At 47.7% G+C, this 23,481-nt stretch overlaps 1 protein-coding gene across 5 annotated transcripts; it reads left to right on the top strand.

The window, feature by feature from the left end:
* Positions 1-1,444: 1,444 nt before the first annotated feature.
* On the top strand, positions 1,445-23,478 carry cep170bb (centrosomal protein 170Bb). 5 transcript variants are annotated; one of them, XM_019345833.2, is made up of 20 exons: positions 1,445-2,222; positions 2,340-2,570; positions 3,963-4,100; positions 4,242-4,331; positions 4,599-4,677; positions 4,828-4,886; positions 5,138-5,255; positions 5,664-5,765; positions 5,888-6,400; positions 6,681-7,759; positions 8,201-8,377; positions 8,556-8,673; positions 8,965-10,689; positions 14,461-14,704; positions 14,798-14,954; positions 16,367-16,504; positions 17,520-17,608; positions 17,983-18,076; positions 18,169-18,220; positions 20,504-23,478. In XM_019345833.2, exons 3-20 carry the CDS (start codon positions 3,996-3,998, stop codon positions 20,686-20,688), a joined length of 5,124 nt encoding a protein of 1,707 aa, XP_019201378.1. In that variant the 5' UTR covers positions 1,445-2,222; positions 2,340-2,570; positions 3,963-3,995; the 3' UTR covers positions 20,689-23,478. The 5 variants fall into 5 exon arrangements, 4 of the variants coding, with proteins under 4 accessions (XP_019201378.1, XP_019201379.1, XP_025754863.1 ...); XM_019345834.2 differs by having other exon boundaries at positions 2,361-2,570; XM_005452516.4 differs by lacking the exons at positions 1,445-2,222; positions 16,367-16,504 and having other exon boundaries at positions 2,368-2,570.
* Positions 23,479-23,481: the final 3 nt, after the last annotated feature.

Below are 23,481 nucleotides of genomic sequence, written 5' to 3' on the forward strand. Positions count from 1 at the left end.
CCCAAACATACTCTATACTCCCAGGTCCAGGTATCACCGTCCCCAGGGGGGAAATCAACCTCCAGACCCAGGAGATGTTACCCTTTTCCCTGGGGTGGAAAAGGCCGCCCCCGGCCTGGAAGCCGCAGGAAGGCCCAGGGTCCCAGGCCCCAGCCAGACTGCCAACTTCTCCCAGCCCCCTGCCCCGATGGTGTAGAGCAGCGGTCCCCAACCTTTTTTGCGCCACGGACCGGTTTATGCCCGACAATATTTTCACGGACCGGCCTTTAAGGTGTCGCGGATAAATACAACAAAATAAAACTAGTACCGGTACTGGAAAAAAAGAAGATTTATTCATAACATACGTGAAAAGACCCAGGAAAACCGAGTTAACGATAAAAACGATAACAAAATAACGCTGAAAACCGATAAAGAACCTGCAAACCATACATTTCACACCTGAGCCTCAACTCTCGTGGCCCGGTACTGGTCCGAGGCCCGGGGGTTGGGGACCGCTGGTGTAGAGAGAACAGGGTGTGAAGACCACATACCTCACTCCACCCGCTCATATGTCGTGTTGCTGCGTGCTCTTCTAAAGCTACTTTCCTTTTCAAACCTCACATCCTGAAACAGCGAGCAGCTCCTGTGCTCACTTGACACTCACCTGCACCGAGGAGCTGCTGTGATTTTCTCAGCATCCAAGGCCTTTACACATTCTGAATGCTGACTATGTACTGTACATTTCTATGGCAATGATGAGAGAAGCAGTGGTGGGACAGGTTCCTGGTGCAAGCTTTGGTCCATGACCAGTGCAGGTGAGGCCGTGTCTGCAGGCCAACAGACAGAGCAGCAGCTGTCCGAGAACCAACACGTTGTTGGACTTTCAGTTCCAGGTTTTGAGCCACGAGCGTGCTCATTGCTATATGCAGTAATCTGATTGGTCAAATCTGAGCCTGTTTAGAAAAAATAACTCCCAGATGCATCCACCCATGATGGGTGTTTCTTCTTCAATCACTATGTGTTAATAGACCTCCCTGCACTGTATCATACTTGTTATCAATCTCTGGCTCTCTTCCACAGCATGTCTTCTATCCTGTCTTCTTTCTCTCACCCCAACTGGTCGCGGAAGATGGCCGCCCCCTCACTGAGCCTGGTTCTGCTGGAGGTTTCTTCCTGTTAAAAGGGAGTTTTTTCCTCCCACTGTTGCTAAAGTGCTTGCTCATAGGGAGTCATATGATTGTTGGGGTTTTCTCTGTATTATTGTAGGGTCTACCTTACAATATAAAGCGCCTTGAGCATGTATAAATAAAACTGAATTGGTGTGTCCCCCCACACACACAGCTCAGGTAAGCAGCTGAGTCACACCTGTGAGGTGGACTCTTCATCTGCAGCTCACAGACGGTCACACGCAGAGCCACCCACCAGAGACGTGCACGTGCTTATTCACGTGTTTGCTTATGTGTTCATTTTTACAATAGACAGCAGCCGTGTGGATGACGTCATCATCCTCATCCCCGTGTCAGCGCTGCGGTGACGTCACGCAAAAACCGGCGCTTCCCGTACTGAAGCGACGGCGCTCCATGTGAACTCTGCCCGCAAGCTGAGCTGATCGATCAGAAGAATCTGTGCTGATTATCGATAAGCAGGTCTTCCGAAAACCCTCACACCGCCGAGCGCGCGACCGGAAACCGACCCGCCTTCACAATAAGTGCAGGCCGAGGGCAGCCGTTCTGTCACGGTCACACCTGCAGTCAGGTCTGCTGTGACGAAGCTGCTCGCGTGGTCACACTTTTTACTCGTACATGAGTTATCCTCCATCATCGCTCCTCAGCAGACCAACGCTGAGGGGGCCGTGCTTTTCCGTGCGCAGGACTTACAGTATATCAAAGCGACTCTGAGCTGCTCTCCGGTTTAAGTCTTGGTGGATCATGCAGGTCTGACGTGCCACTTAGCCATTCGAGTCAGTCGTGAGAGGTGTGCACCGCTGGATTGGCTCAGCACACACCAACCCTACCGGTACAATCTGCAGAATCCTGCCTACCACGTGACTTTAGCCAGCAGGTGAAACACTGGTTCATTTTAATCAATGACTAGTTTTGTGTGAACTTTACAAAAACAACATGAAAATTCAGTCTGACTCACCAAAACTACAACATAGCGCCTCTGAGTCTAACCTCTGACCTCTGCCAAGCCAGCTGTATGATAACAGAGCTCCACAGCGCCCTCTGCTGTGGCAGTACAAGGTAATGTGACAGCCAGCCCCAGTGTACCTGCCTCAGACTCTGTCGGTGCTGCAGTGGACTGTAATATTCTATTTTTTCTAATAAAACCTGGTCGAACCTCACTGGGCATATTATCAGGTGCGGGCTTTTATTGTGAAGGTCCCGGCAGCTCTTCCGGTGCGGTGGTCGCTCTCGCGGTGCGTGTTGACGCAGCGGGTGCGTCAGGAGGAGATGCTGTAGAGCATCATCGGAGCCGAGCCGCTCCAGTCCGTCCGAGTCCGGTTAACGGGACCCGCTCATGCGCTGCCCGCCCCGCAGCACGCCAGCCCCGGATCCAAGAAGCGGAGAGCAGCGGGGAAGAGCCCGGAGGTAAGAGAGGAGGAGGGGGAGGGCAGGGCGTGGAGGAGGAGGAGAGCCTGTCTGTCATCTGTCTGTAACTCCCCCACCCACCCTTCACACACACACACACACACACACACACAAACACGTCCGTCGGTCTGTTGGAACCGGACAGGAGGAGCCGGGCAGCAACTGGCGAGAGGCGCTGAGGCCTGGAGAAATGCTGCTGAAGAGCCGCTTCTCTCCTCCAGCATCAGCTCAGTGTGTGTGTGTGTCTGTGTATGTGGTTGTCTGTTTATGTGTGGTTGTGTGTGTCTGTGTGTGTATGTGCGTCTGAGTGTGTGTTGTGCACAATTGTCCACATCATGAGCAGCACTGAGTTTTCTTCACTGGTTCTATGCTGTGATGAAGAACAGGAAGATCCCGCCTCCCTTCCCCAGACTTTTTACCTATGGAATCACTTCTGACCTCCTGAGAAGGGCAGAGCTTCACAGCAGCGCTCCAGAGTGGATGTGAAGCCTCAGTGACTGATGGAGGAGCTGATCTACTCCATGTTTGCCCGTGTGTCAGCCTCTGATTGGACAGAGCATCTGTGGTGCTGCTGTCTGTGCTACAGAGGAGCTTCATCTTTCCTTCAGCTGTGTCTGTGAGAGCTCCTGCATGAAAAAACCCAGTGCTCAAACTCCAAACTCTCACTTCATCTGTTTGTGTGGTTCACACAAAAGTATTGACAGTACTGATGATACGGCAGTATATGTGCAGAAAAACACTAAAGCAGTGAAGTTTTCATGTCAGTGACTCTCACCTGTGTGTGTGTGTGTGTGTGTGTGTGTGTGTGTGTGTGTGCGAGATCATATGGTCATTTGACCGATGGATATTTCCTGTTAGAAATAGGAAATATCTTTAACCTGTTCCAAGGAAACAGAATCATCTCTGAGCCATTATTTCAAATTAAATGTTTTATAACGCGCTCGTGTTTTATTTTCTGCTGGTCAGCGAGGACCGACCCGTTTTTATTTTTTCTGTTGCTTTAGTTCAACGTTTAACTCTAAAGATGAAATGAACAGTTGACCTGCTCATGCTCTGTGTTTTTAATAAATATCACATATTTGACTGCATGACCCCGTTTCTATGCCGAGCCTCTGTAATCAGAGCACTGTGAATAAAAATGTCTGTAGGAGTTCATTCAGTGCTTGAATGAAAGCTGAAGGTGTTTAACCTCAGACTCAGGCTGGTGTGGACAACCTGCAGGTCCTTTTGCGGGTGCCTCGGCTGTCAGGATTCACACACACACAAATCAGTAAGAGCAGGATCGTCTGAAATTACTCATTTTGTCTGATTAAATATTAAAAATCTGTCATGGTGGCACAACAGGCCCGCACAACCTCACCTGCATCACCTGCCTCTGTCTTCATTTCCCAGGATGCTCTGGGGTTTCTCAGCAGGCCTGTGAAGATGAGTGTGACATCATGGTTCCTGGTAAGCAGTTCGGGGACTCGACACCGCCTCCCCCGAGAGATGATCTTTGTGGGCCGAGAGGACTGCGAGCTGATGCTTCAGGTGAGGCTGATCTGTGCAGGTGTTCGGGTTAGTAGAAATCGCCTCCCTCTAGGTTGGTCTGAAAAAGGAAGTTGTAATGGTGTCTTGTTTGAGTCGGAGTGAAAGTAAGCAGAAAGAGTTGTATGTGTGTGTGTGTCTCAGTCTCGCAGTGTGGACAAACAGCACGCTGTCATCAACTACAACCCGACCACAGATGAACACCTGGTGAAGGACCTGGGCAGCCTCAATGGGGTGAGCCATACACAGCATATCAGTACATTATCATAGGTATCCACCAATCAGCAGCAAACACGGGTAGGGGGTGGTGATGTCTAAGGTCAGAGGTCACAGTACAAAGATTTTTTTTATTTATTAACTTTAAAAAAAAATTAATTCCACTTTAATTTAAACAGGCAAGAACTGTAAAATCACAAAAGAGTGAAAACCTTCAGAGTGGACTTCATCATCATCATCAGAAAGTTTCACCTGGACGTTTGTTTGTTTGTTTGTTTCCTGCAGACGTTTGTAAATGACCTGCGGATTCCTGATCAGACCTACATTACCCTCAAACTGTCTGACATCATCCGCTTTGGATACGATATCCTTCAGACGCACACACTCACTGTGTGTGTGCGTGTCTGCGTGCGTATGTGTGTTTCTGTGCGTGTATGTGTTTGTGTGTGTGTCTGTCTGTGTGTAGATGTCTCTGTGTGTGATAATTTTAATATTTTTCTGAGCTGTTGTTCACATTCTCACGTCTACGTTCTGGAGAAAAGTCAACACAAAGTCCCAGAGGAGGCCCTAAAGGTTGGTTTGTGTGTGTGTGTGTGTGTGTTTTCTAGTGTACAAATTACTGCATAGAGGGTGTTATTTAATTTCCTTCTTTAACTGCATTTAGTTTGCATTTCCAAAACTACTCCATGTATCATGAATTTCTCATGACTACACACAGCATGTACAGTACTGTGATTAAATGCAGTACTGTGAGCACATGCAATACCATGGGTACATGCAGTTTGCAGTACCGTGAGTACTTTTGCCTCGTTCTTCTGTTTCAGCATGAGAAGTACAGCAGTCAGCTGCAGATGAGCCTAAAGCCTTCAGAGATGAAGAAGAGCGACGTGGACGAGCGGACGAGAGGCGAGAAAATGCAGAGTACCAAGAGCCTCGCACAGGGTAAAAATAATACAGCAACAGTACTGGCAGTAAAAATACTGTGTAAAGAAAAAGTACTCCTATTATACTGGCCAAAACACAAGCAATAACACAAAATCTTGACATCACACAGGGTCAAAAATATACTGCACTGTACAAAACATATTATAATACAAAACCCTGCACCAGAAAGCCTGGTGAAGGGTTAAAAAGTACTGGATCAGGTGTCTGGCCGATGTGTGTTCCTGTACTCAGACGATGTGTTGCTGGTTGTTCTGATGTATTTTTTACTGTAAATCTGCTCGTTCAGGAAAATGTTTTAATAACGAACCAGAAATTCATAATTATAACAGCGACGGCTGTTTGTTCACGCTCCTCTGGACACCCTGATTGGTCATCACATTCACCTATCACACGTTTCTGTGACAGAGGCGCCGGTGTGTCGGCCCACTCCTTTGTATGGCCAGCCTTCCTGGTGGGGAGAGGAGGATTATGGGAGTAAAGTCCAAACCAGCGATGAGCCACATTCAGGTACGCACACCTTAATAAAGTGGAGGAGTGCAGTAAACTGGTTCTATATAAATAAAGCTAAATTGAGCTGATGGTGCGTTATTGATGATGTTGATGAGATGTCGTCTCTTTTTCTCTGTCAGATGTTCAGAAAGACGCTCCATCTGCAGATCCAGAATTTTCTGCATCGCTGTCAGACTGTCAGCCAAAGACTGCCTTCCCTTCGTACCATCGTGAGCCGAGCTACTTTGAGATCCCCACCAAGGACTTCCAGCACCCTAAATCCTCAGGGGCGGAGCTCCATGAGATCCCCACCAAGGACACTGACACGCCCCCGGCCCCACCCTCACCTCCCACTCCAACTCCGCCTGTCGTTCAGAGCCACGCCTCCTTTACCATTGAGTTTGATGATTGCATGCCTGGGAAGATCAAGATTAAAGACCACATCACCAAGTTCTCCACTCGCCAGAGGAAGCCGCAGGCTACACCCACCAAGACAGCCATCATGGCCACACCTGCAGAGGTGATGTCAGCAGAGAGCAAGGTGGCTGACTGGCTGGTCCACAGTGATGTAAGCATGATGAAGAGACGCCCGCCGTCTGAAGACGTTTACAGCACCAAGAGTGACCTCGCCATGAACATCAAGACCCTGAAAGGTCAGAGTTGCACCTGTGTTCCGGACCATACCTGTGTTTGTCATTCACAGGTAATCGGGGTTTATGCTTCCTGCTGGTGATAAAACCTGTCCAGCACTTCATTGTTAACAATTTACTGACACACGGTCCCTGAATCTTCTGATATTTCTCTGATTTTACTGAACCCCACTAAACTTTTGCCTTCGTTTGAGGCTATCAAAGCTTCAGTCATACACTTGTGACCTTTGAGCTTCAAAGTTCAAAAGCTAGCACTCACTGACGTCTTTATTCCTGTCTTTAGGTCACCACCATGAGGATGGGACCCAGAGTGACTCAGAGGACCCAGTTCTCAAAGGAAGGAGTAAATCCCACCACTCGGTCCGCACTGAGCACTCTGTGCAATCAGAGCTGTCCCAGGCGTCGCAGCAGGCCATCCAATCAGGCCAGTCCATCCATAGTCAGCTACACCAACCACTGCAGTATTCTCCACCCAGACAGGCCTCTGCCTCACCCGTGGCCCCTGAGAGGCCCCTGTCCCAGAGCCCTCCTAAAACTCTGTCACCCACCGAATTTCCCAAACAGGGGCCCCCTGAGCACCTCACTCAGCAAGCTTTCATCATTGAGTTCTTTGATGACAACCCACGCAAGAAGCGCTCTCAGTCCTTCACCCATAACCCCGCCCATGCTGACTCATACTCCACACTCAGAGCCAAGTTGGAGCGGCGGAAAGGTGGCGAGAGGCCAGCATCCGTGCACGGCCACATCCCTCCCACCCAGCAGGTGACGGTTCCTCTGAAGGGCCAGAGCCATGGCGGCCCTCAGAGGTCAAGCTCTCTGAAGAGAGAAAAGACTGAGGGGGAGGTGGCTTCGTCAGCTTCCTCGTCTCGCTCCTCATCGGGCATCATCATCCGACCTTTCGGCAGCGTTGGGAAGAAGTCAAAGCTCGCCCAGGAGTTTGCTGCTGAATTTCTGAAGGATTCAGGTCGTAATGACTCCTCCCCAACCAGGGATAAGACATCTCCTCCACCGATGTCTGCACCTCCTGTGATGGTGTCGCCTCATCATACAAGGATCCCCTCCACACAAGAACCTCCAGCTCCATCTTCTGTCTCCTACCCTGCCTCCCCATTACAGCCTCCAGCAATCTCAAAGACCCCAGTCCCACTCAACATTCCAGGCCCAGCTGCCGCTCCAGTCCATTCGTCTGGACCTCCCTTCTCCCCCATGCTGCCCATGGCCGTCCGTGGAGGAGATGTCAAAGGTACCCAGAGGTTGGCCAGGAACGAGGAAGATGACAGCTTGAGCGATGCTGGGACCTACACCATCGAGACGGAGTCGCAGGACAAAGAGGTGGAAGAGGCTCGTAACATGATCGATCAGGTGAAGTCTCAGTGAAAACATAGTATGAATAAGATCTTTGTGATAGTAGAGGGGTGAGGCAGCATTCATTGTTCCTGCTGCTCATGAAAGGGTGTCTTTAAGTGGTGGTGCGTGCAGGAAAAGTGCAGCACAGCACACGTGCTGTGCCGTATGATTCTTCAGCAGGGATGTGGGCTTTGATAAAATCTTATGTCTTATGTGCTGTTGTATTCAAACCCTTGTGTCATTGCTGATTATCTCACCTTTGTTGTCACGTCTTCACTGAATCTTCCAGATAGAAAAATGTTTATGAAATTAGAAATGATCCTAGAGTATCTGGAAGTATTCTGATGTTGCTTATCTAAACAGCATCTCTTAGTGATGCACTGACCCTTGTATCCTTCCTATTTCTTCTTGTTTGTTTTTTCTGCCCATCCTCATGCATGCCCTGTGCTCTGACAGGTGTTTGGTGTCCTCGATTCTCCAGAGTACAGTGGTGTGAACACAGGTGTGTATAGACCTGTGATAAACGATGGAAAGGATGAGCACGCTAACCTGCCTAGTGATGGTAGCACTGTGGACTCATTGCATGGCTTTATCCCATCTTCTATCAGCGGCCCTTCAACAGGCCCCATACAGGTAAAAAGAAAATGTGAAAATTTTGAAGTACAACCTGGAGAAACACCTTTGTGGTCCCAGTGCCCACAGAACCATGTTGTTATTCCCTGTTTCTCCTTGTGATATGCATGTAAATGTTGACGTTTGTTTCCGCTGATCTTCCTGAAAATTGTGTTGGTCATCATATTTTGTTCTGCAGGTTCCAGCTGCTCATGCTGCAGGTCTGGAAGGCCCTAAGTGGGTTTCACGTTGGGCCAGTCTAGCAGACAGCTACGCCGAACCTGGTTCCACTCCACCTCAAGGAGAATGTCTAGAAGGTGAGGTTTGTTAAAAATACCTTAAAGATGTTTAAAGAGCACAGAGCCCCTGGTCATTGTAAGTGCCGCTGTTATCTCAGTTTTATGTGATTCCGTTTATGTTCTTGGAGTCTTGAATTAATCAGTAATTTGCAGTTTTGTAAGTGAACAATTAATGTATCTATACACAGTTCAGAGCATGTGGACCCATGGTCTAATTTTTCACTCCACTTATCGTTTTGAAACTAAAGTAGTTACGCAACATTAAAGCAACTCATATGAAAAGCTGATGTGACTAAACCTGTGTTGCAGATTCACGTCTCATGAGCCCTTCGTTGGGAAACTACAGCTACGACAACTCTGAGTCAGAGTCCAGCCACAGCTCCAGGACAAGAAGGCTGCTGCCCCAAGTGCCTCCAGAAAAGCTAGACGGTGTCACCCCAAGCATCATTATTCGCCATGAATCTTACCAAAGCCAGGAACCTCTGGACAGAGCCTCTGGTCCCTCCCACTCAGTTGACTCCACCCAGCGCCTGTCCGTTCAGGATGATGTGGACCCAGACAGCCTGAGTGATGCCAGTCGCTCAGATGATGGACCTGTTCAAGAGAAGATGAGGACGAATCAGGTCAAGACTGCATTTGTATCTCCAGGGATCACTGGTCCTCAGCTTAGAGGTCCGGAGAAAGTGTCTCCATCCTCCAAATCCACCTGCTTCTACATTGGTTCGGAAGACCATTCCAACAAACCTGAGCAAGCCCGGAGCCCAGTACAGTCTGAGAAGACAAGAGACCCCCCAGCAAAAACTCCCCCTACCACTGTCCTGATCCGACATCTGAGTGGACACGAACCCAAGAGGACAGGAGTCAAACCCAACAGCTCTGCTCCAAACCTCCAAACACAGGACAAAGATTCAGTTCCAACCAAAGACAGTTGCACATCATCCTTCATCCGTCAGGAGAGTTTCACCAAAGACCAGCCCAGTGACACTGTCCAGATGAAGAAGCTTCCCCACATCTCCAGCCACCCGTCCATCAGAGATATGGAGCAGAGGCGGGAGAACATCCAGGACGCACAGTCCTTCCTTCAGGAAGGAACTCTATCCTCTCTGGATACCAAGTTCCCCTCCTCTGGTTCAGGTCGCAGCTCAAAGAAGGAGGGTTCGTCCAGCCACATGGACGACTCCCTGTCTGGTGAGTCAGATGTGGACACGGCTAGCACGGTGAGTCAAGTGAGTAGCAAAAACACTCCAGTCAGCTCAACTTCTAAAAAGCGTCCTCCCATCAGCAGCCTTCAAAAGGAGAGGTCCTCCTCTAGTCCATCCATTCAAGAGAAGGGACAGCAGCTCAGCGCCCGTGAGCGACTTTCTGAGAAACGCCGAAACCAGATCACTGCCAATGCAGCAAATAAGGCAGAGGCAGCGAAGCGCTTCCAGATGCGCCGCAGTGCCGGGAATCGTGGCTCTCTGGATCTGTCTGAGGGCCAGCAGGGGTCTGGTCTGCAGTGGACCGAAACCCCATCATCTGATCACGAAACGTCCCGTCCATCCAGCCGCAGCAAAAAAATCATTGCCCCTCTTCAGAAAGAAGACAACGGGAAGACGCCCAGGACACTGACACAGCAGGTTCTGACACGTTCCAACAGCCTGTCGGCACCACGGCCGACCCGAGCCTCAATGCTGCGGCGGGCACGTCTGGGTGAAGCCTCAGATAACGAAGGTGCCGAGACTGACCGAGGCTCTCAGAATTCTGACCATATCACTGCGCCGCCCAAAGTGTCCACCGAGGGGAAGAAGTTGTCCAGGCTGGACATCTTAGCGATGCCCAGGAAGAGAACCGGCTCCTTCACCACCCCCAGCGATACCGAGGCATCCTCCACAGGACGGCCCACTTTCTCCAACCGGAACACAGAGGCTGTTGTCAGCACCAGGAAGACATTGGTGGGTGACAACCGGCAGGCAGCTAGCAGAGGAGGCGGAGCTCCAGCGAAGCAACCTCTGACACGTACCCGTTCGAGCGGAGCCAAGTATGCCGGCAGTGGTGAGTTATTCCTTACTGACCCTGAATGTGGGGGGTTCCTGATGTTTCAGTCCGAGCTGTTCCTCCTGAGTTGTTCCAGGATGAGAGACAGAGGTCGAGTCTGCCGTCACTCAGTCTAGTCGCATTAATCATAGGTGTTTCAGTTGCTCAGTTCTCCAACAGGTGAAGACTGGTCAGTTTGAATTTTTTGGCCTTTTATTATGGAATGATAATAATTTCATTTCACTGGTGCAATTAAATTCCTCATTCCTCTTAAATTCAACAACCTGCTTGTGTAAGTCTCAGAGCTCCGAGAAGCCATTGCTCATGCCGGCGTATCAAGGTACTAACCGCAAGTCCAATGTGTCCCAGGTGTGAGTGTTAGATTAAAAAAAAATAAAAAAATCTGTTTACCAGAATTAACTTTATTGTGCAAACCTGAGTTTGTCAAAAGTTAGAGCGAGAAGCCTCAGCTGACGGGTGTGAAACAGCAAACAGACGATTCAAAGGAACCAGGACAAATGTGAGGAAATCAGGCAAACACATCCTCATCGCGGTCTCACTTTTTGAGCTTCATGATGAGCTGAATTGTTTGAGTCGTATCAATGTCGCATCTTTAACTTTACAGCATAAAGTGCTTCGAGGCCGTGTAAATAAAATTGAGTTCAGTTGAATCGTGGTAAAAAGCACTTAATCTGCCCCACCCTCCATGAGCACAGACTCTCTGGTGCAGGGGTGGCAAACCAGTCAGAGACCAAGAGCCACTTTTTTTTACTGTGTTACCGCAAAGAGCCACATCATACGCATGGGCACACATGAACATCACCCATCCTTTCCTCCCTCTCTCTCTCACACACACACGCACATAAAATACACACATCTCTGCTCAGCCAGATTTATTGTAAATGTCACACACCAACATGATAATGACAGAAATGGACTCCTACAGTACTAAAACCACAGGCCAGTCATTTTCAACAATGAACATTGTGTGCACTGTCTCACACACACAAACTCTCAGTTCAACCAAGTCCACAAACAAAAATATAATAATCTACAATAGCATTTTTCTTTTACAATGCATGTTGTTTAGTGGGACTTCTGGCATTCCTTGCCTTGAACAATCCTCTTCAAATCTGGCTTGTATTCCGTTGTTGCCACTCGAAGCAATTCTTTCACATGAGTGTCAGTCAGAATAGATCGATGCTTTGATTTCACATGTTTTAGGGTAGAAAACACAGACTCGCAGATGTATGTTGACCCAAACATTGACAGTATCTTAAGTGCAGCCCGTTTGACATTGGAGTATTTTTCCATTGGCACACTTTTCCAGAACTCAATGGTCCCTTCCCTTAAAGCAGGTTTCAATTGGTCCTCCTCACAAAGATCGATCATCTCCAACTCAGCCGCAGCTTCATCTGTGACTAGCGGGACTTTCAAACAGCCGGTCTCTGCATTAAATGGGTCGACGAGGAACGTAATCTGTGGCCTTTTCAATTGTAGATCATGGAACCGGGTCACAAAGCTTTCGTGCAAGTTTTCAATCAGCGTTGCATATCTGGCTCTTTGCTTACTCAGGGCAGCGCTGGCGACTTGCCCGCTGGCTTTTAGCAGAGTGGGAAAATGTGTTAAATCTCCCTTTTGAATATGTGTCTTGAACAGCTTCAGTTTGTTGACAAATGCAAACACACTTTGCACCAGGTCAGGAAGCATTTTTAACTTACCCTGCAGGGTCAGGTTCAGTCTGTCCAAGTGACACAGCATGTCGACCAAAAAGGCCAGATCCATAATCCACTTGAGGTTTGAGAGCTCGGGATAGTCCTTGTAAACAGTTTCATGGCATCCAAAAGCTCAAAGAAGTGAGAGAGTACCTGGCCTTTTGACAGCCACCTCACAGTGCAGTGCAGCGGTAGGTCACCTGGAAACCCTTGGTCCAGCTCAGCGATGAGATTCTTGAATTGCCTGTGGTTATGCGTATGTGTGCGGATATAGTTGACGATTTCCATCACAGGCTTCATGACGTTATCTAAATTCAATGATTTCGACATGAGTTGCTCCATGTGGATGATGCAGTGGAAATTCCAAAAGTCAGGAATAGTTCGGTCAGCTTTGCACAGCCCCACAAGCCTGTTCACAGATCCCATCATGGCTGGTGCTCCATCCGTGGCTATTGCAGTTAAATTCGTTATGGGCAGATTTGCTTTTTCAAATGCAGCCATCATGGTTTCTTTCACATCTATGCCACGGGTTCTGTCTTTTAATGGCACAATATCCAGGAGTTCTTCTTTGATCACACAATTGTTTGACACAGACCGTGCAAATATTGCCAACTGAGGCTTGTCTTGTATATCACAACTCTCATCCAATGTGACACTAAAATACTCACATGTTTGAAGGTCAGAGTGCAACTGTGATTCAATAGCCGTGTTAATGTCCGATATTCTGTGTTCAACAGTGTGGCGACAGTTGGACGTCTGATACCATGCGTTTTAATTTGTCGTTTTCAGGAGACAAGATTTCAACAACGTCACTGAGGCATTTTTTAACTAACTCCCCTTCATTGTATGGCTTTTTGGTCCATGCAATGTTCAAGCCAGCTGATAGGATGCGAGCATTATGGTCTCTGATTGCTTCGTAAATTTTTGGAAAAACTGTATCTGCTTTTCTGCCTGACTTTTCAAAGTGGCCAACTCGTGCTTGCAAAGTTCAGTCCCTTTTGGAAATTCCTGGTTGATGTTAGCATGGAGTGAGCTGAAGTGGTGCTGGAGATTTGAAGCTTTGAAATGCGCTAATGACGTCTGACATATAAGGCAGAATGACTTGCCATTGCGTTCAACAAAAAAATATAAACTCTCCCACTCTGTTAAAAACGTCCTGTGTTCATCTTCATATTTTCTTTTTGCTGTGCATTTTTTCCCTGCCATTTTAAGGGCGAACTTGCTCCTACTGGGAAACTTTGCGGTATTTTCATCTCACACACATGTGCATTTGATGAAAATACCATATTGAACTCAAGCGAAGCGAACGCGCAAATTTTAAAACAACAACACAAAAAAAACCCAAAACACAAACACAAACTTTGATATGAACGTAAGAGCCGCATGAAACCAGGCAAAGAGTCGCATGCGGCTCGAGAGCCGCGGGTTGGCCACCCCTGCTCTGGTGGGACCTGCTGACCTTTGCTGTCATTGGAAATCTCGTTCAATTTCTGATGCTGCTGAGTCTGTTTGTATTAACGTGGAAACAGCATCAGCTCCCTTGTTATGAACAGGAATTAGGACACAAACCCAGATACCATCTGCAGCCCAGAGCCTCGCCCTGCAGACACTTTAATCTGATGTCCTGTCACATTTACAGCCATCCAAACATGCTTATTAACACTCTGAGGTCATCATCATCAGTGGCAGCCGCGGCCGTGGCTGCCACTGATGATAGCAAAACCTAGGGCTGTGTGGAGTTAGACAGAAAGCACTGTTTTTAGGTCTGTGCGGATGATGAACAGACCTAAAAACAGCTGCTGTGGTGATTCAGCACAATATAAAATAGTATTGAATTGAATAATTTCATTTTTTGAACCTTGATCACGTAGAGCTGAGATGGGAGGGTCAGGGTTATCACTGACGAAGGCTCACAGGGATCAGATGTCAAACTTCACCTGAGAGTCTGAGGTTTCTGACTGAATGTTGGCATAGCGGTGCTCTCTGGAAGTCATGGTTGGCTCTTATCTGAACATCGAGTTAAACAGAATCTGGTAGTTGAGGTTTGCGGTTTCTCATGACCGGCTGTTCTCAGGTTCCCGTCGCAGACAGAAGGGCTCGGACTTCTCCTCTTCCTCTGACGAAGAATACGAGACGAGTGGTGGCATCTCCAGAGCCAAACGCTCCTCCCATCCTTCCACCTCTGACCAGACACCACGCAGCCACCGGACGCCCGCCACCAGGACCAAGTCCGTCTCCCTGGAAACGGAGGAGGATGAGGATCAGAACGACGTTGACCCGTACCAGAACTGGTCCACGCACAGTGCTGAGATCGCCAAGTAAAAGCACCATCACATGTTGATACGTGTGCCACGGTAAGGTGATGTCACTCACGTCTCTATGGTGTTCATGTGTTTGCGTTTCCCCTGCAGGCTCAGTCAGGACCTGGCTAAAGACCTGGCCATCCTGGCGAAGGAAATCCACGACGTCGCTGGGGATGGGGACTCGCCGAGCTCTGGCATGGGCACCACCACGTCTCCCAGCTCGCTGCCCAACACGCCGGCCTCCACCATCTCCGCCAGGGAGGAGGTGGGCCACAAAAATCCCTCATAACACTCTCACTACACACAGGCCATACAATGACTAGCAGGCGGCAGTGTGGGCAGTGTTAGCAGCAGGTGTTGTGTTGCAGTGTCTCCAGGTCTTGTTTATTAGCTCAGCAGAGGTCAGTGCGGGCTCCAATGTTCCCAGTTCAGAGGCTGGTCTGACTGGGAGGAAACGCCTTCGTCATGCTTCGACTCATTGTTCATTTCTCTGTTCTGCTCGCAGACGCCATCCTGTCCATACTTATGGGGGGTCCGACCATCTCAGGTGTCTGACTCATCTCTCCTCGTGCCCTGTGATTGGTTCCCCCTGCCATCACTGATCCTAACACTCCCTTCTCATTGGTGTTGGATTGTGTTGAAGCACATTTGATTTGTTTTATTTGTGTTTTGAAAGATTATTGATAATAAATTGCTGAGGCGGTGCCGAACAAACCTGAGCTGGAACAAGTGCCCAGGTGTGTCAGAGCAAGGACTCGAAGCCCCCCGGAGGGTCCACCGAGAGCAAACAACTCCATAAAGAATATGACCTGAGGCCAGGTGACAGGTGGCTTAACCTGTGCTACTTCACCCTCCCTACATGAGAATAAAAACGTCTCACAGCTCGGCACGCTTCTTTGGATTCTATGGTTTGACAGTGGCAACCAAACAGCCTGTAGGGCCCTAACTGCCACCTTTTGGCAATCGTAATTACACCCTCCAGGTGCCAATAAAAACAAGATCAGAAGTCATGATCCCTGTAGTGTAAGCCTGTTCTCTCACTTTTCACAGCCACCACATTTAAGGCTTTATTGTGTTTTTTATCGGCTGTTTCACAGATTTGCCAGATACTCCACCTGTGATCCTCTGCGGAAAGCAGCTAATGACAAACCACAGAGTGTGAATCAGAGAAAGCAGTTCTTCATCACAGAGAACAAATTTCCACAGCGTACCATCCGGTGGCTCCGTCTGACACGCCCTCATAAACAGACGAATAAAACCCTCTGACGTTCGTACCTGTCTCAAACAGAGTCCGTCCCCTCCGTCAGGTGACTGAATCAGATGTAAGAACCTGAACCTGCCCCGATTGTGTCGCTTCCCGCTCGGTGTTGTTTGGCGCTCACTCAGTGGTTTTGATGATAATCGCGTCCATCGGCCTCCACCGTGAATGAACTGGTGTTACTGGTTTTGGAACAGTTCGTGAAGCCGTGGCTGGTGCCCAGTAGGGTTCTCCCGCCCTCCTTCGCCTCCCTGTTGTCGTTATGCTCTGTCTCCCAGCAGCACTGAAATTCACTGCATACGCTGTTGCCTCCACCATTGCAGCTGCATGTTGACTTGGTGCATGCGTTCACAGAGCACCACCATCACCGTCTAGCTGGTTTCATCACCGGAGTCAGACTCCTTTTATTCTCTTTCCAGCTGGTCCAGCGTATCCCTGAGGCCAGTTTAAACTACCAGAAGGTTCCTCCAGGTTCTGCTGCTGTCTCGGACCTGGACGCAAATATGAATGAGCCAGAGACCGGTTCTAAGCAACGGCGTCTGTGGAACCGTGAAGAGGTCACTGTCTAATCCCTCTGAGGCTACGTTCACACTGCAGCTTGTAGCGACACGGTCATGTTCATGTGTAATTAACAGACCAGTAAACGCCAAGGTGTGTGTGTGTGTGTGTGTGTGACCCATCGCACTGACCATCGTCACACCCAGATTTAGCTATGTGTTAGCTGGGACTAATAACCACTAAAATGATTGTAATATTTAGGTTTTAATTAGTGCTGTCAGGGTTAATCTCGTTGAAATGACGAGCTAACACGTTAGCGCGGTTAGCTCATTAATGCATTAACGCCGTCCAGCCCCACGCACGCGGTGATTCGCGTTAACTCGCTAACGGAGATTGGCCGCGTTAATGTGGTTATGGCGTTAACGTCATTTTAACGAGATTAACGCTGACAGCACTAGTTTTAATATTTTGGTCTGCTTACTTCAGGAGGAATTGTGACTGTGGTACACTGCAGCCTGAAACATGGATGTGCGTGCTGTGACACTTCCTGTAGTGACCATATTTGGATGGGATGGTGGTGCTCCAAGTGATCAGCTATCAGGTGTTATGAAGGGGAAATTATCAGCATCAGGCTGTAAATGTGTTTGTTTTAACACAGTCCATAAAGACTGACTCAGTGCTGCGTGTGCTGGACGTCAGAGGAAGTCCAGCTTCATTTCTCAGCCCTGGAAGGTGCGTCAGGCTGAGGACTCTAGCTGTGCTATATGCTCAGATAGTAACATCTAGAGGCTGCAGGGATCATTACAGCTCGCACCATGCAAAGGTCAGACTGAAGCGGGGCTCTAGACAAAGGCACTGTTATTCATTGTTTCAAGACTAGAATGTGATGCAAAAGTAATGAAACCCTACAGAGCTGCCGTGTGAACATAGCCAGTATGATCGTTACCATGACTACAACTGCTGCAGTTAGTTTTGGTGTGCTGGGAAATCAGGATGTAACCTGCTGGAGCCACGTGACGGGTGCAACGCTGGCTTCATCTCCTGCCCTCTGCATGTCCCTCTGAACTCTTTTAGGTGATTCTGGACAATCTGATGCTGAATCCAGTGTCTCAGCTGTCTCAGGCCATCCGGGAGAACACAGAGCAGCTGGCCGAGAAAATGAAGTAAGGAAGCACTGACTCCCCGAGGCTGTAGCAACTCAAACCTGAGAAATGTTGGGATCCCTTTTCATCAATATCTTTTTAGTTTGAACAGAAATAAACACCTCCTCCCATTCAACACATGTTTATCCAAACCATTCAGTCCAAGTACAGCCTCTCTCTGGGGGAACAGCTAGTTTCCCCTCACAGTGAGACAAAGATTTAAACTTCAGACCACAGATGTAAAACAAAGACGATTTCTTTGGTTACCTTCACTTGCTATCAGGCTTATTAGGGGTTCAGGTCTCAGGTCCAGGTCGGTATAGTAAGGGGCACTTTTGGGAGTGCCCCTGTGGTTTCTGAGTACTAGTGCTGACTCGACAGTGTCTTCCTCTCAGGGTTTTGTTCCAGAACAAGGCAGAGGTCTGGGAGGAGATTGAGGCAAAGATCAATACTGAAAATGAAGTCCCCATCCTGAAGACCTCCAACAAGGTTGATCTCCATATTTATTGGCTGATTTTAAACAGCACAAAAGCTACTTCACAGAACATCTGGAAAACTCCGTTTTCTGCTTCCTGTTGTAGGAAATTACCTCCATTTTGAAAGAGCTGAGGAGAGTTCAGAGGCAGCTTGAAGGTAAGTTCAGGTTTGGATTTGTGTGTTTTGTCCAGTTTGAGTCTGTCGAATCCAAAAACAGTTCAGGGACAGGGTTTTTTAAACTTCTAATGAAACCACAAGAAAAAGACAAAGAAGTGCCAGAACTGCCTAATAATTGAGCTGATGAACAGTGCTCAACAAATTTATTACACCACACAGTGTAAGATTTATGGCACAGTTGCCCTAATTAACAGTATTATTTATCATGTTTTATGTTTTTCTAATGGTTAATCCACCACTATGCTCATTTAACTGAAGTGATTTCAGTGCTAAATTATCATTACTGTGCCTGACTCAGCAGAACATATAGTAAAGCAAAATTATTGTTTTTTTTGTTTTTTTTTATTAGGATGCCAAATTATAGATATTTACAGAAAATCAGTTTTAGTGGTTGAATGTTGTGCTTGAATCATTCCTGTGTGTGCCGGCTCAAATTTAGGTACAAAAGTGTGAATTCAGTTTATCTACATCATAACTATTAAACAGCCCTTGTCACTGTAGTTTTCAGTTGAATTAAAGTTTTAACTGTGGTTCTTTATAATGTTCTCTTTGTTTTAACACAGTCCATAAAGAGAGTACAGTGCTCAGCATAAATGAGTACACCCCACTACATTTGTCAGAAAACCTTTAGTTTCCTTTCAGAATCAACATTTTCTATGAGATACTATACTACAAAATACTCCCACAAATGTGGGCCATTGATTGCAAACAAGATTTATGTGCACACACAAAAAAGTGATTTTCCTAAAAAAGTTCATTCAAGCCTATGTCGCAAAAATTAGTACAAAGCCACACTTAAGTCTACAAAATTCAAATTAACAGGCATTCAAGCACAGGTGAGTCTAATGATTCATTTAAGAGGTGTCCAGCAGACAGGTGACTGTAAAAGGGCATTACTTAACAAAGAAAAGCCCTTCCAATTTCATGCTGTCATCAATGGCTCCACATGGAAGAAAAATGTCACAAAATCTGAGAAAGGAAATAATTTCTTTACACAAAAAAGGTGAGGGCTACAACAAGATCAAAAAAGCTTTACATATCAGTAAAAATTCTGTAGCAAAAGTGATCCAAAAATTTATGAAAAATGGAAGTGCAACCATTGTACAGAGATGTCCAGGCCGTCCACGGAAGTTAACATCTCGACAGGAGCATCTTCTGATGAAAAGGGTTGAAGAAAATCACCATGCAAGTTCACTGCAGTTAGCCAAAGCAGTAGAAAGCCAAACTGGAGTGACCGTTTCCCGTGACACTGCAGAGGAATGGCATGCATGGGTATCGTCCATGAAGGAAACCTCTCCTAAAGCCCATGCATAAAAAAGCACGCCTAGAATTTTCTAGGGCCCCTGCTGAAAAAGATGAAGACTACTGGGACTCTATAATCTGGAGTGATGAGACAAAGATCACTGTTTTTGGAACTAATGGTTTCAAAACTGTATGGCGTCATAAAGGTGAGGATTTCAAAGAGAAATGCGTGGTGCCTACAGTGAAACATGGTGGTGGCAGTGGTCTTATGTGGGGCTGCATGAGTGCTGCTGGTGTTGGGGAGCTGCATTTCAATGATGGTATCATGAACTCAGCAATGTACTGCTCTATACTGAAGGAGAAGATGCTGCCATCACTGCGTGCACTTGGTCGTCGTGCACTTTTCTAACACGACAATGAGCCAAAACACACATCTAAAGCTACTGTTGCATTTCTGAAGAAGAACAGGGTGATAGAATGGCCAAGTATGTCTCCTGATCTGAACCCAATAGAACACCTGTGGGGTATTCTGAAGCGACAAGTTGAGCATCACTCTCCGTCCAGCATCCAGGCTTTAAAAGAGGTTATTCTTGAAGACTGGAAAAAGATAGATGTTGCAATATGTCGCCAACTTGTTCATACCATGCATAGAAGACTTGGTGCTGTCCTTGAAAATCACGGTGGTCATACAAAATACCTGATGTAGTAGTTTTTGTTGCAGGGTGTATTCATTTTTGCTTCAACCAATTTGAGTAAAACTGAAGATTTTGTGATCTAGGTTATATTATTAACGTAATTTTCATGTTATGGAGTTAAACAAGTGTTCAATAAAACTCAGCCTTGTGAAAATTTGGGAAATTGTTCTTTTGTTCATTGAGCTACTGATTAAATTTGTACTTTTTAAAGGGGGTGTACTCATTTATGCTGAGCACTGTACATCTTATAAATCAGCTCAGACTCCATCTGAAGTAGACTTGCTGGCCCTGGTATGTTAATATTCTTGTAATGTTCTTGTTATAGTTATAAACACGATTGTGGAGCCTGGTGGCGGTCTTCAGGCAGCAGCCAGCGCAGCATCCCTCAGTCAGACTCGACTGTCCTCAAGGGAGAAGAAACCCAGCACCAAACCTTGCGGAGCCCCCAACACCAACGAAAGCACCAAACGACCGCCTCATGGACCCGATGGGGCCCACAACATGGCCTGATCAGGCCTCTGTAGCACCTCTGAAGAGTAACTGTGCATCCACCAGTCCCTACCTCTGACTGTAACACCCAGATCCACACCTCAGTGCTGACTTCAGCTGTAAATTTGTGGTTGGGGGCTGGTGTGGGTTTGTGGCGGGCCTGTTTGAGGTCTGCCTCTAACTTATCATCCATTCGCAGCAAGAATGGATATTTACAAAGCTTCTGACAAATGCCATGCATCAGTGGAATTTTTGGTCTGAATTTATTGGTTTCCAACCCAAAACTGACAGAGCGATGTGATGAGGTGATGATCTCGGTGTTCCACAGGTCATAGCTGTGAACTTTCAAGGATGCAAATTTTAAGTGAAATGCTGCCGTGGACCAGAACCACATGCATCGTTTCTAGCAGACTCCTCTCACATGAATCCTTGTCTGTAAATACCACGGCTGTGAACAGACCTCAAACACGCCCCCTCCCTGTTTGCAGGGAGCCGCTCGGTCTTGCTCCTTCCGGCTGTTACCGGGACGACCCGTCTCTGGTGTGTGTTTGTTAGGGTGGAAGAGCTGCGGCGTGTGGATGCACTGAAACTGTCCAGAACTAACTCTCATTCGTGGTCAGTGTATGTCTGTAGAACTGCTTCCACTTTGCACAAGCTCAGCAAACATAGTCAAAGCTCCAAAATGAAGCAGCCGCTCGCCACCGTAGTACGTGGATGATGTACAAACATATACATAAACTTTGTGCTTTGATAATCTGTTGTTGCGTTGCATTTGAACAGATAGATTGTGTTGCTGTTTTTTATGTCTGTATTTATGAAGAGAAAGGGCTGTGCAGACAGGAAACGGAACCCTGAGCTCAGCTGTAGAAGAAAAAACGATGTAATGTTGTGTTCCTGAATGTTTGGGTGCTCCGCTGCCTGTCCCAACATGCTCAGCCTCATTTTCTTTTGCCATCTTGCTGTGAATGTGCATTAGCTTTGAAGTTGCGTCAGGTTGTGCTGAATGATCAGACTCATACTGGTCCCTGAACGCATCGCCTTTCTACCTAAAATGAAAGAAATGCGATGACCAGACTCGGCTCTGTTTGGCACGCTGGTTTCTGATAGAAAGCCCTGCCCCTTAACACAGTTCAGGGTCATGTGAAACAAAGGAACGCTGAGGTGTTCTCCACAAGTTCTGCCTCACTTCATTATGACTCCTCATGTGTTCCTGGTGATGAAATGAGCCGTAATCGCAGACCACAGACGTCTGTGAAAACAAAGCTGCAGCTCTGATCAGAGCAAGCCGCCGTTCATTTGCCACATCCTGATCTGTGAGGGCTCAGAGAGTCCAGCTTGGCAGCGTTATGTCATGAGCACAGGCTATATTCCTGATGATGAAGTGTGGACCCAGCCAATCATCTGCCGGCTGAGAAAAAACGTTGAATTTTTTTCTTTTCGAAGCTGTTCTGTCAGAGATGCTGCAGATTCGGTTCTGGAGTTCGGACTGACACTCCAATCGATGAGCAGCTCGTGTCCCTTATCTCCTCGCTTCAGCTGACTCTGCTCGCTGAGTTCTGCTCGTCTGCAAGCAGCATGAGCTGCGGGATCAGGCTCACCTGTGATACACTTGTGTGTTGTGGACTTGAGTGTGTAACTCCATTCATCTGGAGTATTTCTGATCTTTGAATTTCTTGTAAATTTCTTGTTCGGCTGCGTTAGAAAAGTTTATATGAAGAAAGTATGTAGAGTTTTACCTGTGAGAGCACCATCTGCTCTCAGAGAGGTGGAGGATGGCGCACGCGCGTGTGTGTGTGTTTTCGTTTAGGCGTCTGTGTGGATAGAAGCAGGTTGTTGAGCGCGCTCAGTGAAACCCTCTTGAGCGATTTGCCTAGCTTAGCACAAACCCTGGAAGCAGAGGGAAAGTGTTAGCATAGCTCCACAGGAGGAAGTTTGCTGTGTGAAGACATCATCGGTGGGCGGAGCACACACGGCATGCCAGGAGCTCGTTTGCGTTGCGAGGACTGCAGACCCAGCCAATCATCTGCCAGCTGCGACTCTCAGGACCAGTGCAGGCGAGTGGCAGGCAGGTGATGTATTAGACGGGTCTGTGTATGTCCAGGATTTATCCAGCCGCAGAGCTGTCCAGCACCTCTTCAGGAGGGATTTGCTCCAACGTTAGTGGGCGTGGTCTGTAGAGAGGGTGAACAGTTTAAGCTAGGCTCACATCACCTTGTGAGCTAGGAGAGCCGAGAAAAAGAGGATTTCACTGAATCTGCTGGAATGTGTGTGTCTGAAGAAGCTGGACTTTTATTTTGTAAGGTGCATGTTTCCTGTAGCTTGCGGCAGGTGAGAGTTTGAGGCTGGGTCACCAAATGTGCACTTTTTCATTGCCGAACGCCTGTGAGGGCAGCTGGAGCTGAGCTTTGTTTGCTCGTGGTGTTTTGGCGCAGCCTTCCAGAATGTACCAATTCATTGCCACCCACAGCAGACACCTGATTGGCCGTTGCTGTGATGATGTAACTGCTGCTGCTACAGGTCATTTGGGCTACCTGCCTTTGTGTTTTACTTTTGTTACAGTGCATGCGGCTGAGAAGCAGCCAGGGTGTAGAAACGTGTGCTCACGTCTCATCGACCATTTCACATGTCTGACGGTCCTGCGGCCGCCCGCAGCCTTTCTGTCCACATATCTGAAGCGTAACGCCTTCATCATGACGGGATTTCTTTTATCACCATGTCACTTGTAATAAACTGATCTCATGCAGATGTCTTGGGCCTCTGTGGTTTTTCAGTGCTGTGAAAATTGAAATGAAAATAAAAACCAGAACCTTAGAC

This window comes from Oreochromis niloticus, linkage group LG15 (assembly GCF_001858045.2).
Source record: "Oreochromis niloticus isolate F11D_XX linkage group LG15, O_niloticus_UMD_NMBU, whole genome shotgun sequence".
NCBI lineage: Eukaryota > Metazoa > Chordata > Actinopteri > Cichliformes > Cichlidae > Oreochromis > Oreochromis niloticus.

Excerpts from the sequence above, each read along its gene's own strand:
- cep170bb (XM_019345833.2), top strand. The coding sequence starts at position 3,996 with ATGAGTGTGACATCATGGTTCCTGGTAAGCAGTTCGGGGACTCGACAC. Across the intron at positions 8,378-8,555 it reads CTTCAACAGGCCCCATACAG|GTTCCAGCTGCTCATGCTGC; the intron begins GTAAAAAGAAAA and ends TTTGTTCTGCAG. Across the intron at positions 8,674-8,964 it reads TCAAGGAGAATGTCTAGAAG|ATTCACGTCTCATGAGCCCT; the intron begins GTGAGGTTTGTT and ends CCTGTGTTGCAG.